Raw genomic sequence first — 16,553 nt, forward strand, 5'->3', positions numbered from 1 at the left:
GGCCTGGAGACAGAAGCAGGTTCTGATCCTCCATGGCAGCTGTTGATTAGCCCTTACCTCTCTCTTTCAGACTCTGGCCAGCAGCCATAGCTCTCTTTCTATTGGGGCTCCGCTGGGGCTGCGGATGGGCCCAGTCTCTCTGATCAGGCCTGTTGATCGGCCCAGAGACACTGACTGGCATAGAAACTGACCAATCGAACCAAACCTGGGTGAAGTGTGAGGACCCAAAGGCTGCCTAAGAGGTGGAGCTTTTGACGGTGACTGGCACAGAAACCGACCAATAGAACCTAATCTGGGTGAACTGTGAAGTCAGAACCTAAGGTGGGGCTGAGAAGGGGCTTTAAGGGCAACAGCTGTTTGGTGTAAGGTATAAGAAAGCATTTACATTTTTTAATAACCCATTTGACAATATAGTGCCTATGGCTGGCTCTCAGTTTAGATATAGGGATTATGTATTTTGGTTTGGAACATAACACATCCCTATTTCTTCATTTTCCTTGACCCCCTTTCGGTTGATTCCTGCACATTAGATAAAACAAGCCCCTCTCCCAGTCTTAACAGAATGATCTCATGTGGGGGATGAACCTTATCCATCAGCCAGCTACAACTCTTGGTTGTGGCTCAAAATCTTTGTGACTGTCCAATCTACCTTCTTTGTTCTTATGTAATTGAAGGTGTGCTGAAACTTGTCAGTATCACAATGAAAATAACTTCAGTCAGCACCTAGATCAAGCTTGTCAAACTCATGGCCAGCTGGCCGCATGCATAAAGGAGGCATGCAGGCTGCCAGGTGTGAGTTTTACATGCTATACCTAGATGTAGGCTGATTAGAGGCTGGACCCTCAGGCAGCAATCTCTAGTTAGGGTCCTTCCAGGGAGAAACTGGGAGATGTTTTCCCTGCTCCTTTTGTACTGCTGTAGCCTCTGAAGGGGTTCTTCTACCATTAATAAATTTGGTTGCTACGGTCTGTGGGACTCATGAATACAAATCTCTTTGGCTATCAAAGCTGATAGATCTAGCTAATCCAATGGGTGACAGGGGGAAAAGTGGACTGCCAGATGTCTATACAAGCTCCTTGCAGGAAAAATATTAGGGGTGAGCTCAAGGAAGAGGCCTTATGAGGTGCCTGCTGGCTTCTCCTCACTCCAGAGAGATGTGATAGGCACCTGTGATGTATTTTCATGTTTGTACAATATGTAGGTGTCACTCTGCTAGTTCCTAGAATTGTATCAGAGGAAACTGCTCTCTATGTAGCTGTAGAGACTTTAAATGTTGATACAGGTCAAAGGATCCCTATATCTTAGCTAGATGCATCATGTGAATGGTAAGAATGTTTAGTGACCTTCACAGCATCATAATAAATTATAACTTTAAAGAATGACCTAAACATTGTATAGTCTGCACGGACAAAGTCTGAAATGTTTTATGCTACGTTCTTTTATCTGTAAAAACACCATTTTGAAAAAAACACTTTATGACAATGACATTGGAGCATTGAAAGTATTGTACAGTTTTATTTTTGGAAGGTTTCAGTTATTATTTTTTTTAAAAATAAAAAACAAATAATAAATTTAAAACAGATGGGACCAAAAAAGGTATTAATATGAGGTTTTAATAAAAGATCCAGGAAACACTTGGATCATCTACATTTCATTTTGGGGGGAAGAGTACACTGAACAATGAGGAATAACGCCACTATCGAAAGTAATGAAATTATAAATACTGGCAAGGATTAAGGATCACATGTCAAAATTATTTTCAAATAAAACATGCCTTCAACAGAGACTTAACTGGGTGAAATGAGATATTCAACAGGATTTCAGCCCTGCTGTACCTTCTCACTGTAATTAAGGTGTTCCATAGAGAACTTGGTAAAGTGATAATGGAGTTCCTCACAGCTAATCACTCTTAGCACTATCTAATGAGACATTAATTTTACAATATGATTTCAAGTGTCATATGTAAATAAGGCCATAAATATGGTCAAATTTGTAACTGTACATACATAATTCTATATTACATAGATGGCACTCTTAGGACTATTTCAAGGACATTCCAAACAATTATACCAGACTTAAGTATCAACTACCCTTAACTTCTAGCCATTCAAAAATGACTCAAAGGAGGTATTTAGGAAACTGTAATGAGGTATTACAGAAATGAGAGAAAGTTACATAGTGATTCAGTCATAATTCTTAGGGAAATAAAGCACTAATGACTCATCTAAAATACTCCTACAGAAAACCTGCCTTAAATGAAATAGAAGTGATTGTGTAGAACTATAGTAATAAAAATAAAAAGTGAATACAGAACTGCTATGTGGCTTCCTTCCAAGAGTCCATATTAGTAATTAAAAACATTATAAATAGTCATATAAAATTGTCTAACTTCTGTGTACTGGATCTATTTTATTTCTTGGTGATATATATATATATATATATATATATATATATATATATATATATATATATATATATATGTAGATGATAGGTAGATGATAGATAGGATACATATAGATAGGATATATGTCACTTTTGAGTGACTCACTTTTGAATGGCTAGAAGTTAAGGGTAGTTGATATTCAGGAGTCTGATATATATATATATCCTATCTAATAAAGAGGGAACATGCTAATTGACCGTCACACCCTCTCAAGATGGCAGCACCCACAGCAAATACGGAGGAAATATGCTAATTAACTGCCATGCCCTCAAAGATGGCAACACCCACAGCCACAAGATGGTGGCACCCAGTCCCCTCAGCACTACCAGTCTGGCCACTCCAAGAGCCTACCTCCAGAGTCCCCCAGTCACCTCAACCACCCATCCACACAGGGGCGGGCCTGGACTCAGGAAAGCCTCAGATGTTGGCTGCCAGTTGCGCAGGGCTGGCCCAAAGTGCAGGCAAGCCTTAGATGGCAGCTGCCCAGCCACCCAGGTTCACCCCAGTCTCAGGTAGCCAGGGCTGGGTGAGATTTGCACTGCCGGCTGTGGCAGTAGCAGAGGTATGATGGGGTTGTCACCTTCCTCTGATAACCAAGTTGTCTCCCTCCCTAAAGGGCTCCCAAATTGTGAGAGGAGGCAGACCGGGTTGAGGGACCCCCAACTCCGCCCCCGCTCCAGTGCATGAATTTTCACGCACCAGGCCTCTAGTGTGTGTGTGTGTGTGTGTGTGTGTGTGTATAACATATATGTCTTGCAAAAATACATGATAAAGGAAATCAATCTCATATACAATGCATCATTCCATAGGAACAGAAATATTGAATCAATTTTAAAAAAAAATAGCTGCCCTAACTCATTTGGCTCAGTGGATAGTGCGTTGGCCTGTGGACTCAAGGATCCCAGATACAATTTTGATCAAGGGCATGTACCGTGGTATGGGCACATACCCAGTAGGGAGTGTTCAGGAGGCAGCTGATCGATGTTTCTCTCCCATTGATGTTTCTAACTCTCTATCCCTCTCTCTTCCTCTCTGTAAAATCAATTATATATATATATATATATATATATATATATATATATATATATATATGTATATATTTTTTAATAAAACTACTGAAAACAATGGAAATTCTCCCAAAAATATAAGAGTGGGATTGCCATATGGTCTGGCAATTCCATTTCTTGGTATATATGCAAAAGAATTAAAATAATGATATTAGTAAAATATTTATACATCCACATTCATAGCAGCACTATTCACAACTCAAAAGTGGAATCAAACCAAGAGCCCATGAACAGAAGAATCAATAAGCAAAATGCAATATTTACACACAATGCAATTTTACTCAAGCTTAAAATTGAAGGAAATTCTAACACATGCTATAACATGAATGGAGCCTCAGAATATCATGTTAAATGAAGTGAGCCACTGACAAAAGGCAAATACTGTATGAATCTTCTTATATTATGTATCCAGACTGGTCTATTAAACAGAAACAGAAAATAGAATCATGGTTTCCAGGGACCACTGAAGAGGGAATTATTGCATAACAGGTACATTTGCAGTTTTGCAAGATGAAGTTCGACAGCTTGGTTGTGCAATAATGTGAATATATGTATTACTAAATTGTACACTTAGTATCTGTTAAGATGGTAAATATTGTGTTATGTATACTTTAGCACAACTTGTAAAAAAAGGAGTACTCATAACTCTAGAAAATAGTGGATTTCTCTCATTAGTTGTTTGAAAGCATTCATTTCAATGGCGTTTGTTATGCTATTAATATTATATTTTGTAATGGAGCAATTTTTTTCTTTACAGGAGATGGAAGAGTTTGTCCAGAGCTCTGGAAAACATGGTATTGTTGTGTTTACTTTGGGATCAATGGTCAAAAACATATCAGAAGAAAGAGCCAATGTGATTGCATCAGCCCTTGCCCAGATTCCACAAAAGGTTAGGCTAAGCATCTTAATAGTACACAGCTTATATGTGCTAATTACATAAATTCCTGTGTGATATGTAAGCCATTATGATAGCTCCTATTTATCTCAGGTATGAATTCAAACCAGAATACTAGTACACAAGGCAGGTGATAAATAGTAGTACAAAGGTTGTGTTTAACAGTAACTTTGGAATTAACATTGTGATCAGAATGGAATATATTTAAGAGGTACAATGTAAAGTTTGGTGTTACAGTAATATTGCAAAAGGATACCAAAATCACCAAGCTCTGCCCTGTCATTGGCTCCATCTCATTGCAGGATTCCTGAAGACACAGTTCACACTGTATGTTCTTAGAAAGGAATAAAATTCTAACAGTATGGTAAGCAGGAATTGATGACAGTCTGAAACAAGTCATGCCATTTGAGGTTTGCTAAGTAATCCAGGCCACTCTTACTTCCCTAATTTTTGAAATCGGCCTATTCAGTGTGATTTCTGGGTGCTGTTCAGAGAAAGAATAGCCAGGACTCACTAACCTGGGACCAGGTTCCCAAGCCAGACACATCTAGAGAAAGAAAAGCTGTCACAATCTGGTTGATTGAATCATATAAAAGTGGAGGAAGATAAATTAGAAATGGGGAGCGGGGCATGGATCCACCATTAAGGTGACTGTGCTTTATAAAATACAGCTCCCAAAAACCTCTGCTTCTAACCCATCAGAATAATTACTTCTCCTGGTTGAGGAAGGAGTAGGGACTATATGAGGAGTCCAGGAGAAGTAAGCCCAGTACGGAAAAGTTCAGATGCCCCCTCCTCCATAAAACAGAGTAGTAAGATATTTTCCAATATCTTATTTACACCTGCAGTCTTTGGGTATTTATGAACTATTTTTTCATTTCCTAAGTGATGTAATTTCTGTTTATAGCCTGTGCTAATTTTTGCTGAACATCTGTGACTATTTTAACATTCATATAACAAATAAATGTTAAGCACTAGTAAATTATATCCAGCTTATAAGAACTGCTGGTATTTATGAGGATTCCAAAATCAGAATCTTTTTTCCCCTGGGTATAAAAATAGCTTGGCTACAGTTCCCATAGTAATCAGTGCTGTCCATGCTATATACTGTGTCATTGAAGTATTAACATTTAGTTGAAAAAACATTAGCATCATCACAATTTTGGATTTTTTTCAACAGCTATACTTGTAATAGAGAGCCAGCAGGCTCTTATTTTTTACATTTAAAAAATTTCCAATTCTAGTCATACTAATAAACCTTTGGTTCATGTAAATCAAAAAGCTATAGTACATTTACACAGTGGAATAGTACACTGCAGTAAAAAAGAAGAAAATATTTCCTTTGAGGACAGCAAGGATGCACCTGAAGAGTATTATGCCATGTGAAACAAGCCAGTAAGAAGACAAATACCATATTATTTCACTCATATGTGGAATCTAAATTAAACAACAACAAAAAGAAACTGACTCACAGATAGCAACTGACAGCACTCAGTGTAGGGGTAAGGAGGCTGGCAGGGAAGAGGGGAGTGAAGGGATTGAGATTAAAAAAAAGGGGGGGGGGGAAAGAAAAAACTCATGGGCATAGATAACAGTGTGGTGATTTCAGAAGGTTTGGGATGAAGAGAGGTGGGGGAGGGTTTAGGGTGGATAAATGGTGATGAGCAGAAACTTGATTTTGGGTGATGAACACACAATACAGTGTACAGATGATGTGTTGTAGAATTGTACACCAAAAACCTCTATAACTTTGTTAATCAGTGTCACCCAATAAATTCAATAAAAAAGAAAAAGTATAAAAAGGAAAAAAATAGTGATTTAAATAGACAAATAAAACAGAAAAAAAAGTGAAAATAAAGTTAAATTTTTATGTAAAAAAAGAAAAACCCTTCTGTAATACTTAAAAATATAGGTTAATATTACATGGGAAAAAGAGATAAATTATAAATAAACTAGAGACCCGGTACACAAATTTTGTGCACTGGGAGGGGGTGTCCCTCAGCCCTGCCTGCACCTTCTTGCAGTCTGGGAGCCCTTGTGGGATGTCAGACTGCCAGCTTAGGGATGCTCTTCTCATAATCCAGGAACCCTCACTCCTTACTGCCTGTCTGTGTACTTCTCCTTACCGCTCAGCTTGCTGCTCCTTAGCATGCCACGGGGGCTTTGCTAAGATCTCTGCACTTGCCAGCCATGATACCTGCTTAGAGCTGAGTGGCACTCCCTCTGTGGAGGCGCACTGACCACCAAAGGGCAGCTCCTGCGTGAGTGTCTGCCCTGTGGTGATCAGTGTACATCATAGCAAACAGTTGTCCCACTGGTTGTTCTGCTGTTTGGTCAATTTGCATATTAGGATTTTACTAAATAGGATATATAGTAAGTACCTACATTTTTGCACTAGAATTATGACTAGACCTAAATTTTTGGAAATATATTTTTATTGATTTTAGAGAGGAAGGAAGAGGGAGAGATAGACATATCCATGATGAGAATCATTGATCAGTTCCCTTCCACATACACACAACCCTGGCATGTGCCCTGACCGGGAATTAAGCCATGACCTCCTGGTTCACAGGTCAATGCTCAACCACTAAGCATTGCTGGCCAAGCCTAAAATTTTTTACTTCAATTCATCACTAAAGATCTCATTAGTATACTGGTATGTGTTCAATATCATTATTGCATTCATACTTGATTGAATGTAAAAATAAACACATAAAATGTGGGTATTTCTATCATACCAGTGTTATAATAGCTCTCATTGTTAATCTCTTGTTCTTATTACTTATCTATATAAGAAGGGCTTTAACTAGATTATTTCTTAATTTCTTTTTAATATGAGCATGCTATACCTTTAGTTCAACTCATGGAATGAAATATTTTCTTTACTTTAACAGGTTCTATGGAGATTTGATGGCAAGAAACCAGATACCTTAGGGCCAAATACTCAGCTCTATAAGTGGATCCCCCAGAATGACCTTCTTGGTGAGACTGAAAACCAAACACCAAAATAACAATAACTCCAAAGATAGAGATAATACTTCAAAAAGAAACAAATTACTGAACATTTATTTTAGAAAAACTCAAAAATAAAACTTAATTTCCTTGTATTTGTTTGCCAGTCCTGGGGGAAAGGATAACAAAGAAAAGCTAACATTTTATTATAGACCATCTCCTCCCTTATGTCTGAAATCAAAGATCTTCATTTCAGGTGTAATTACTTCTCATGAAGAATTTTTTTCAGCCAAAACTGATTTGGTTCCGTGGATAGAGTGTCAGCCTGTTGACTGAAAGGTCCCAGGTTGGATTCCAGTCAAGGGCATGTACCTTGGTTGGGGGCACATCCCCAGTGGGGGTGATGCAAGAGGCAGCTGATCAATGTTTCTCTCTCATTGATGTTTCTAGCTCTCTGTCCCTCTCTCTTCTTCTTTGTGAAAAATCAATTGAATGTATTTTTTTTTAAAAAAAAGCATTTTTCAATAACTACCACTCTGCCTCCTACTTCTCCCTTCTTATTTCTATTTTTTCCACTTTTGTATGGGTATTAATTCACTGCCATTAAAAAATAAGAGCACCTCTTTTGTTACCAGTGACTCTATTTTCAAGAGAGAAATAGCCATAATGTTTTTCATGAAGTAACAACACACTTCACGATAAAGTGTGGTCTGTTCTTTTTCTGATTCCAGAGTCACCATTCTCACATTCCTGCTGCCTGGACAGCCACATGTAATTCTCGGTGACTTCACTATTTCTTTAAGAGAATATATTCCAAAATGCCACCTCATTTTCTTTTTTTCCTTTTTTTCTGCACATGCTATTTTTTATCCATAATGCTCTCTCTTTTTCAAATTTATCTTTATTGTTTAAAAGTATTACAGGTTTCCTTCCCCCCCATTGAGCCCCTCATCTCAGCATCTGCTCTTCACAGAACTTGCATTTCTCTTTCAACTTGTCTACCCAGAAATATTGTATTCATTTTTTAAGTCACAATGCCATACCAGTATCTAGTTACTTCTTCAGAAACTAAAGTTCTTCTTTCTCTGAGATCTAAAATACATTTTAATGCAGTTTCATGTGTATAATAATCTAGAATACAGTGCCTGAGTGCTCTTCTTGCCCAAGTCTCATTTCATTTCTAAGACTTATAATTAATAATTTACTGAAATTCACCCAATCCTAGGCCATCCAAAAACCAAAGCCTTTATAACTCACGGTGGAACCAATGGCATCTATGAGGCAATATACCATGGGATCCCTATGGTGGGCATCCCTATGTTTTCGGATCAACCTGATAACATTGCTCACATGAAGACCAAGGGAGCAGCTGTCAGAATGGACTTCAACACTATGTCTACTGCAGATTTACTCAATGCATTGAAGACAGTCATTAATGATCCATCGTGAGTACCATAATTTTAATAGTATTTATAGATTCTTTTGTCTGTGACAAGTACAAGTTTCATCCCATACTGAGAGATTAATTTTAAAGTTATTAACATGATTTAGCCAATTTAAATTTGCTTTTATTTTCAACCAGACATTAACTTCAAAGTTTCTTTTAACCTGATTGAACAGGTAATCAATTACTGCAACAATTTTCTACACAAGCATACACAAAGTTATATTGTTCACTACAAGGACACTTTTTTTAAAATATGATAGAACCCATAGAATGAAGAAATGAAGAACTGAAGAAGTTGCATAAAGTATTTCAATTTAGTGCCAAACATTTCTGAAACTATAAATCTTGTGGGGGGAAAATGGGGTTTCTATGGAAAGTTCTCTACAGGGTGACCTGATCATAAATTCCTAACTGTGAAGGTACTGATGAGTAGACATGCTCCAGGGCCATAACTTATTTACTGAAAGGTTTTTACACCAGCCCTGCCCATTGTTTTTGTTTGTTTGTTTTTGTTTGTGGGGGGTTGTTTGTTTGTTTTTTGCATCTAGCTTAATACTCCTTTTAAATACCAGAAATAATACCCCTCAAAAGAGCCACAACCCAGCTAGCGTCGCTCAGTGATTGAGCATTGACCTGTGAACCAGAAGTCACAGTTTGGTTCCCAGTCCAAGCCACATGCCCAGGTTGCAGTTGTGAGCTTGGTCCCCAATGGAAGGTATGGGGGAGGCAGCTGATCGATAATTCTCTCTAATCATTGATATTTCTATCTCTCTCCCTCTCCCTTCCTCTCTGAGATCAATAAAAATGTATTTTTTTAAAAAAAGGTGGGGTCATTAACTCTCCAGAGAGCACATAATCTTATTAACGGTATCCTGTAATCCAATCCCTGCTTTGTTTTATCCAACTTCGTGTAATCTTACTTTTTTTTAACCTTAAACTCAAAAGCATAAAGGCAACTGCAAAACTATTTTTCATAGGGTCATTTGATATCTTGTTCCCAACATATGTCAGGAGTTTGGTTCCAATGAACTCGTAAAAATTCTCTACAGGTTTGGATGTTCTTACATTGACAATAACTTTCTACTTAAAAAAATGATTTTTATTATAATTATTTTAACATACTTTACAATATAAAAGCCTAAATAACTATAATGACCGGTCAACCCAATGACCAGTCAACTGACACACACTGACCACCATGGGGCAGATGCTCAATGCAGGAGCTGCCCCTGGTGGTCAGTGCACTTCTACAATTAACCTTCCCCAAACAGCCAACCTCCCGAAATCCCTCCCTCAGCCAGCCCCACCCTGATCATGACTGGGTGAGAGGGCCCCCATTAGCCCCAATCTCCGGCCAGGCCAAAGGACCCCACCCATGCACAAATTCGTGCAGTGGGCCTCTAATTATATATATATACATATACATATACATATACATATATATGTATATATACATATACATATACATATACATATATGTATATATGTATATATACATATATATATATTACATATCATAAAATTCAATGTTTAATGTATAAACATCAAATATAGGTAGTATGTTACAGAGTAATGAAACGGTCAATAAAATCTAAATTTAGGAAACTTTCACCAGACCCAAAAGAAATCTCATATGCCTTAGAAGTAATTCCCTATCCCCCAGCCCTACACAACCATTAATCCACTTTCTATCCTATAAATCACAATATTCTGGATATTTCAGACAAATAGAATCATCATATATTTGCAAGTGGCTTCTTTCACTTGGCATATTTTTTAGTATCATCCATGTGATAGCTTTGTATTGCTGAGTAATAGTGTCAACATAAGAAATGTTCAAACCCATAGAGAATTTAAAAAAAAAATTAATAGGGAGAGGGAAAGAGGGAGAGACATCAATATGAGAGCAGCATTGATCAGCTGCCTCCTGCTGATCCATAATGCCTGGGTTGTGACCTCACTGGGAATTGAACCAGCAACCCCCAGGGCAAAGGATAATGGCCAACCAACTGTACCACAGCAACTAACCTCAATTTTTTGTATAAGGTTATTTGAACAAAAGAGTCAACATGCTAGGAAGCAAGTGCTCCTGAGAATGACTGTTTTTTCAGACTCTTTTATACATCTGGGATTAAGGAGGTAGCATAAGAAAGATTACATGATAGTTAATAAGATTATGTGCTCTCTTGAGGGTGGTTATGCCTTTGAGGAGTCTGAAAAAGAGGAATAATCTGACATTTTAAAGGCTTATGAACCTAGAAGCACAAAAACCATGAGCAGGGCTTGCTTATGTCACAGATAAAATTTTTTGTAAGAATGAGACATGACTACCCACCTTACCAGTTAAGAATTTTATGATCAGATCATCCTATGAGGTTATTTTTAGTTTGATTTATTACAAAGCCCTGTTTTGTCCCCAATAGTCTATGTATGGATATATTTCATTTATTTACCCATTGATCGGTTCATGAAATTTTGAGCATGGAAGTGTCATATCTGATATCTGAAACCATGCTGGCTAAGAAATGGCAATTGAAAAATAGAGGGTCAAAGACAAGAGTGGAGGTCCGGGGAATACTGAGAAGGGATTTCACTCAGGATGACACTACTCCCACTAAACACCTTATGAGATTCATTCTGCAAGTGAATTTCCACCATTTCATTTATAGCACTAACAATGGTTCCTACTATTTACTCTGCTAGAAAAGACTGAACTGTTCAACTTCTATCTTCACTTTTAAAAATACGTGTTATCAGAAAATTCCATTTTAAGTCCAAACTATCTATGAAAAAGTAAATTCAACGAATGGTACTATTTTGAATCATATTCATGACATTTTCAAAAACCTTTCATGGGCATGATATACTTAGGTAAGTTAACTTCTTTTCAATGTTGGTATTTTTGTATTTCTCCTTTAGATATAAAGAGAATGCAATGACATTATCAAGAATTCATCATGACCAGCCTATGAAACCTCTGGATCGAGCAGTCTTCTGGATCGAGTTTGTCATGCGCCACAAAGGTGCCAAACACCTGCGGCCAGCCTCCTATGACCTCAGTTGGTTCCAGTACCACTCTTTGGATGTGATAGGGTTCCTGCTGGCCTGTGTGGCAACTGCTATATTTGTCATCACAAAATGTTGTCTTTTTTGTTACCAGAAGTTTGCTAAACCAGGAAACAAGAAAAAAAGGGAGTAGTTTCTGAGGCCTGAAGCTGACACTCCTTAAGCTGATATGCCTCCTTCAGTTTATTCCACACAAAGAAGTTGTAACATAAGGATTCCTACTTTCTGTGACAAAATGACTTTTCACAATTTAACTTCTCAAATCAAAATTTGTTTTCAAGCTATTTACTGTCTAACTGTTAAAAATATTCATGCCAAATAGAAAAAATACAGAGCAAAAATAAAATAACAATAAAACAATGTGGGTATATATTGAATTTTATTATATTAATTTTAAAGTTATACCAAAAATTAAGCTTAATTATATTTCCAACATTAGGCATAAACAGAAGAACATTAAGTAGTTTAATGTGATATTTATCTTTCTCTAACTGACTTATTTCACAAATCAGTATTACTGTGCAAATACTCTGAATATTTTAACTTTATTCTGATACAAAATTCGGTGGTTTTATCTTTTGCTAAAGAAATCATTCAATAGTTAGAATTGTGTAAAATGATTCATCCTTCCATTTCATTTTGGGAGACCACTAATGCCTCCTTTTGGGGGGGAGGGTAGTTTTATATATATATACTAGAGGCCCACTGCATGAAAATTATGCACTGGTAGGGTCCCTAGGCCTGGCGGGCAATCAGGGCCGATCTCTGGGGCAACAGCAAGGCAATCGGCGAAGGAGGGTCCGGCAAGGAGGGGGGCCCTGCTGGCACCTGCCTTGGCTGCCCTGGGTTCTGGGGTCTCAGAGCAGCTCCTGCCTTGAGTGTCTGCCCCCTGGTGGTCAGTGCACATCATAGTGACCAGTAGTCCTGCTGGTCATTCCGCTGTTAGTCAATTTGCATATTAAGCTTTTATTATAGGATTATCTTTGTTTTTGAAAGTATTACAAATGTCCACCCTTTTAACCCTCATTTATGCCCTCCTTCCTGCTCCTGCCCCCTTCTGCTCCTTGGTTGTACTGTATATCCAGCCTCAGCATCACTCCTTACCTAAAAATATGCCAGGTCATTTGCCCTCATCCAGTTTAAGTCATTTCCCATTAAAGTGTATGTGGAGCCATAGCTGGGGCTCAGTGGTTAGAGTGTCACCCTGCAGACTGAAGAGTTGCGAGATTGATTCTAGTCAAGGGTGCGTACCTTGGTTGTAGGTTCTTGGGCTAGAGCAGTAGTTCTCAACCTTTCTAATGCCACAGCCCTTTAAGACAGTTGCTGATGTTGTGGTGACCTCCAACCATAAAATTATTTCGTTGCTACTTCATAACTATAATTTTGTTACTGTTAATGAATAGTAATGTAAATATCTCTCCACCCACAAGTTGAGAACTGCTAGCAGGGTAGCCTTAAGAACATCAGAAAACACAGACATTTACAATTCATTAACAGTAACAAAATACAATTACGAAGTAGCATCTAAAATAATTTTAAGGTTGGGGGTCACCACAACATGAGGAACTGTATTAAAGGGTCAGGGCATTAAAAAGGTTGAGAACCAATGTGCTAGAGGCAAATAGTCAATGTCTGTCTCTCTCTTTCTCTCTCTCTCTCTCTCTCTCTCTCTCTCTCTCTCTCTCTCTCTCTCTCGTCTTTCCACTCTCTCTAAAAATATCAATGGAAAAAATATCCTTGGGTGAGGATTAACAACAATAACAACAATAAAAAAGTGTATGCTAACTTAGAAATATAACAATAGCTAGTTGTTTTCTAATATAAAATTGAGCTGTCTATGATAGACTTTGGCTTTAGTAACTAATTCTCTTTTCCTCACAGCCCCTTAAAAAGATTCACCTGGTTGCTTTCTCTCCTCTTGCAGCCTTTGATAATGGATATATGGTCTCAATTTCAGGTTTGATAATGTAGAACTCATACTCTAAAGGGACTTATTGACTGTTCGTATAGTATGTGTCTGTACATATATATATATATACGCACTTCTTGCAAAATAAGGCACAACATCATTTAGCTATTTACAAACACATGTATACCCAAGGAAAACTTGTTCAGTCATAACTTGCACATGAATATTAAAAATAATTATTCATAGTAGCCAAAATTGGGGAAAAGGGATTTCTATCAACTAATGCAAGAATAAAAAGAATGTGGTATGTCTTTATTATGGAATATTACTTGGCAAATAAAAAGGATACATGCTGTAATATGAATAAATCTTTAAATTATTTTGCTAAGAAGCCAATCACAAAAGGCCACATATGACATTATTCTGTTTTACAAGAAATCCTCTACTCCTACAGAGACACAAACCAGATTAATGGTCAGATAGGGTTTAGGGAGTAAGACATTAGGGAGTTCCATGTAAAGGGTAAAGGTTTCATGGGGTAGGAAAATGCTTCCACATAACAATAAAACATGGTGGTAGCACAATTCGGTGAAAACAATATGAACTATTGAAATGTACATTTTATATGAATCAATTGAATGATGGGTAAATTACATGTTCACAAAGTTTTATTTAAAAATTAAAATATCAGAGGAGAAAATGGCAGCTAAATAGGCAGCATGTCACCCACCTTATCCCAGGGCCAGATGGGAAATACTGCAAAAGTAGAGAACATTCACCTGCAATTACCAACTGAGGTCCAGCTAAGGAAGAGACTTACATCAAAGAAGGACAAAAAGCACCTGCAAACCAGTAGGAAGGGCCAGGTCAAAAGAGGAGCTGACCCAGCTCCCAAGAGCGGTAGGCCAAGAGAGGAGGGAATGCTGGTTCACAGGAGGGTCCGTTTCCTCTGAAGACAGAGGCCCAGAACCCAGGCTCGGCACCAGAGATGAGACCTGTGGCCCATGTAACATTCAGCTGTCAAAGGTGGCAGGGCTACTGGCCACTGAGGAGTCTGGCAGACTTGAGCTGGTTGAAGTGAAAGCCACAATTTTTTTCTTATTATCATTTTTTTTTATTTCTTTATTGATTAAGGCGGTGGTTGGCAAACTCATTAGTCAACAGAGACAAATATCAACAGTATAAGGATTGAAATTTCTTTGAGAGTCAAATTTTTTTTAAATTAAACTTTATAGGTAGTTACATTGTTATTAACTTAATTAGCGTACTCCTAAGCTGGCCTTTGCTAAAAAGTCAAGGGGACAAAAAACCGCATGTGGCTCTCAAGCCGCAGTTTGCCAACCACTGGATTAAGGTATTACATATGTATCTTCATCTCCAAATTACCTTCCCAACCGCCCCCACTCATGTCCTCACCCGCCTGTTGTCTGTGTCCATTGCTTAGGCTTATATGCATGCATACAAGTCCTTTAGTTGATCTCTCCCCCTTACCCCCACCCTCCACTACCTTCCTTCTGAGGTTTGACAGTCTGATCAATGCTTCTCTGTCTCTGGATCTGTTTTTATTCATCAGTTTAAGCTGTTCATTATTTCCCATAGATGAGTGAGATCATGTGATATTTATCTTTCTCTGACTGACTTATTTCAATTAGCATAATACTCTCCAATTCCATCCATGCTGTTGCAAATGGTAGAAATTCCTTCATTTTTTTTCCACAGCATAGTATTCCATTGTGTAGATGTCCCACAATTTTTTAATTCACTAATCTGCTGATGGGCACTTAGGCTGTTTCCAAATCTTAGCTATAGTGAATTGTGCTTCTATGAACATAGGGGTTCATATATCCTTTCTGATTGATGTTTCTAATTTCTTGGGATATATTCCTAGAAGTGAGATCACTGGGTCAAATGGGAGTTCCCTTTCTAGTTTTTTGAGGGAACTCCATACTATTCTCCACAGTGGCTGCATGAGTCTGCATTCCCACAAGTAGTGCACGAGGTCTCCTTTTTTCTGCATCCTCACCAGCACTTGTTTATTGATTTGTTGATGATAGCCATTTTGACAGGTGTGAGATGGTACCGCATTGTCATTTTAATTTGCATCTCTTGGATAATTAGACTTTGAGCATGTTTTCATATGTTTCTTGGTCTTCCTTATGTCTCCTTTCAAAACGTTTCTATTTAGGTCCATTACCATTTATTTTTTTATTGGAGTGTTTATCTTCCTTTTTTTGAGTTGTATGATTTTCCTGTAAATGTTGGAGATTAAGCCTTTTTCGGATACAACATTGGCAAGTATGTTCTCCTATGCAGTGGGATTTCTTATTTTGTTGATGGTTTCCTTTGCTGTGCAAAAGCTTTTTATTTTGATGTAGTACCATTTGTTTATTTTCTTTGTAGTTTACATAGCCCTATGAGCAATATCAGTGAAGAAATTTCTTTGGCATATGTCTGAGATTTTGCTGCCTGTGGATAACTCTTGTATTTTTATGGTTTCCCATCTTATGTTTTAGTCCTTATCTATTTTGTGTTTATTTTTGTGTATGGTTTAAGTTAGTAATCTAGTTTCACTTATTTTTTTGCATGTATCTGTCCAATTTTCCCAACACCATTTATTGAAGAGACTGTCTTGACTCCATTGTATGTTCATCCTCCTTTGTCAAATATTATTTGGGCATGATGGTTTGGGTGATTTCTGGGTTCTCTATTCTATTCCATTGATCTATATGTCTGTTCTTGTGCCAGTATCAAGCTATTTTAAAAACAGTGGTTTT

The 16,553-nt window shown here is 37.7% G+C and overlaps 1 protein-coding gene across 3 annotated transcripts in view; it reads left to right on the top strand.

Moving 5' to 3' along the window:
* Positions 1–12,239, top strand: part of LOC311625609 (UDP-glucuronosyltransferase 2B31-like) — a gene marked incomplete at its 5' end in the record, with an annotated part of 175,748 nt that extends 163,509 nt beyond the window's left edge. For 2 of the 3 annotated variants that reach the window (XM_084890108.1, XM_084890110.1), the window contains 4 exons: positions 4,268–4,399; positions 7,300–7,387; positions 8,583–8,802; positions 11,724–12,239. In XM_084890108.1, coding sequence (XP_084746234.1) covers positions 4,268–4,399; positions 7,300–7,387; positions 8,583–8,802; positions 11,724–12,003 — 720 coding nt within the window. In that variant the 3' untranslated portion in view covers positions 12,004–12,239. The remainder of the gene's footprint in view (positions 1–4,267; positions 4,400–7,299; positions 7,388–8,582; positions 8,803–11,723) is intronic. The other variant, XM_084890106.1, reaches the window with a different exon arrangement.
* Positions 12,240–16,553: the final 4,314 nt, after the last annotated feature.

Source organism: Pipistrellus hanaki (genome assembly GCF_964339955.1).
Source record: "Pipistrellus hanaki genome assembly, chromosome: 1".
Lineage (NCBI taxonomy): Eukaryota > Metazoa > Chordata > Mammalia > Chiroptera > Vespertilionidae > Pipistrellus > Pipistrellus hanaki.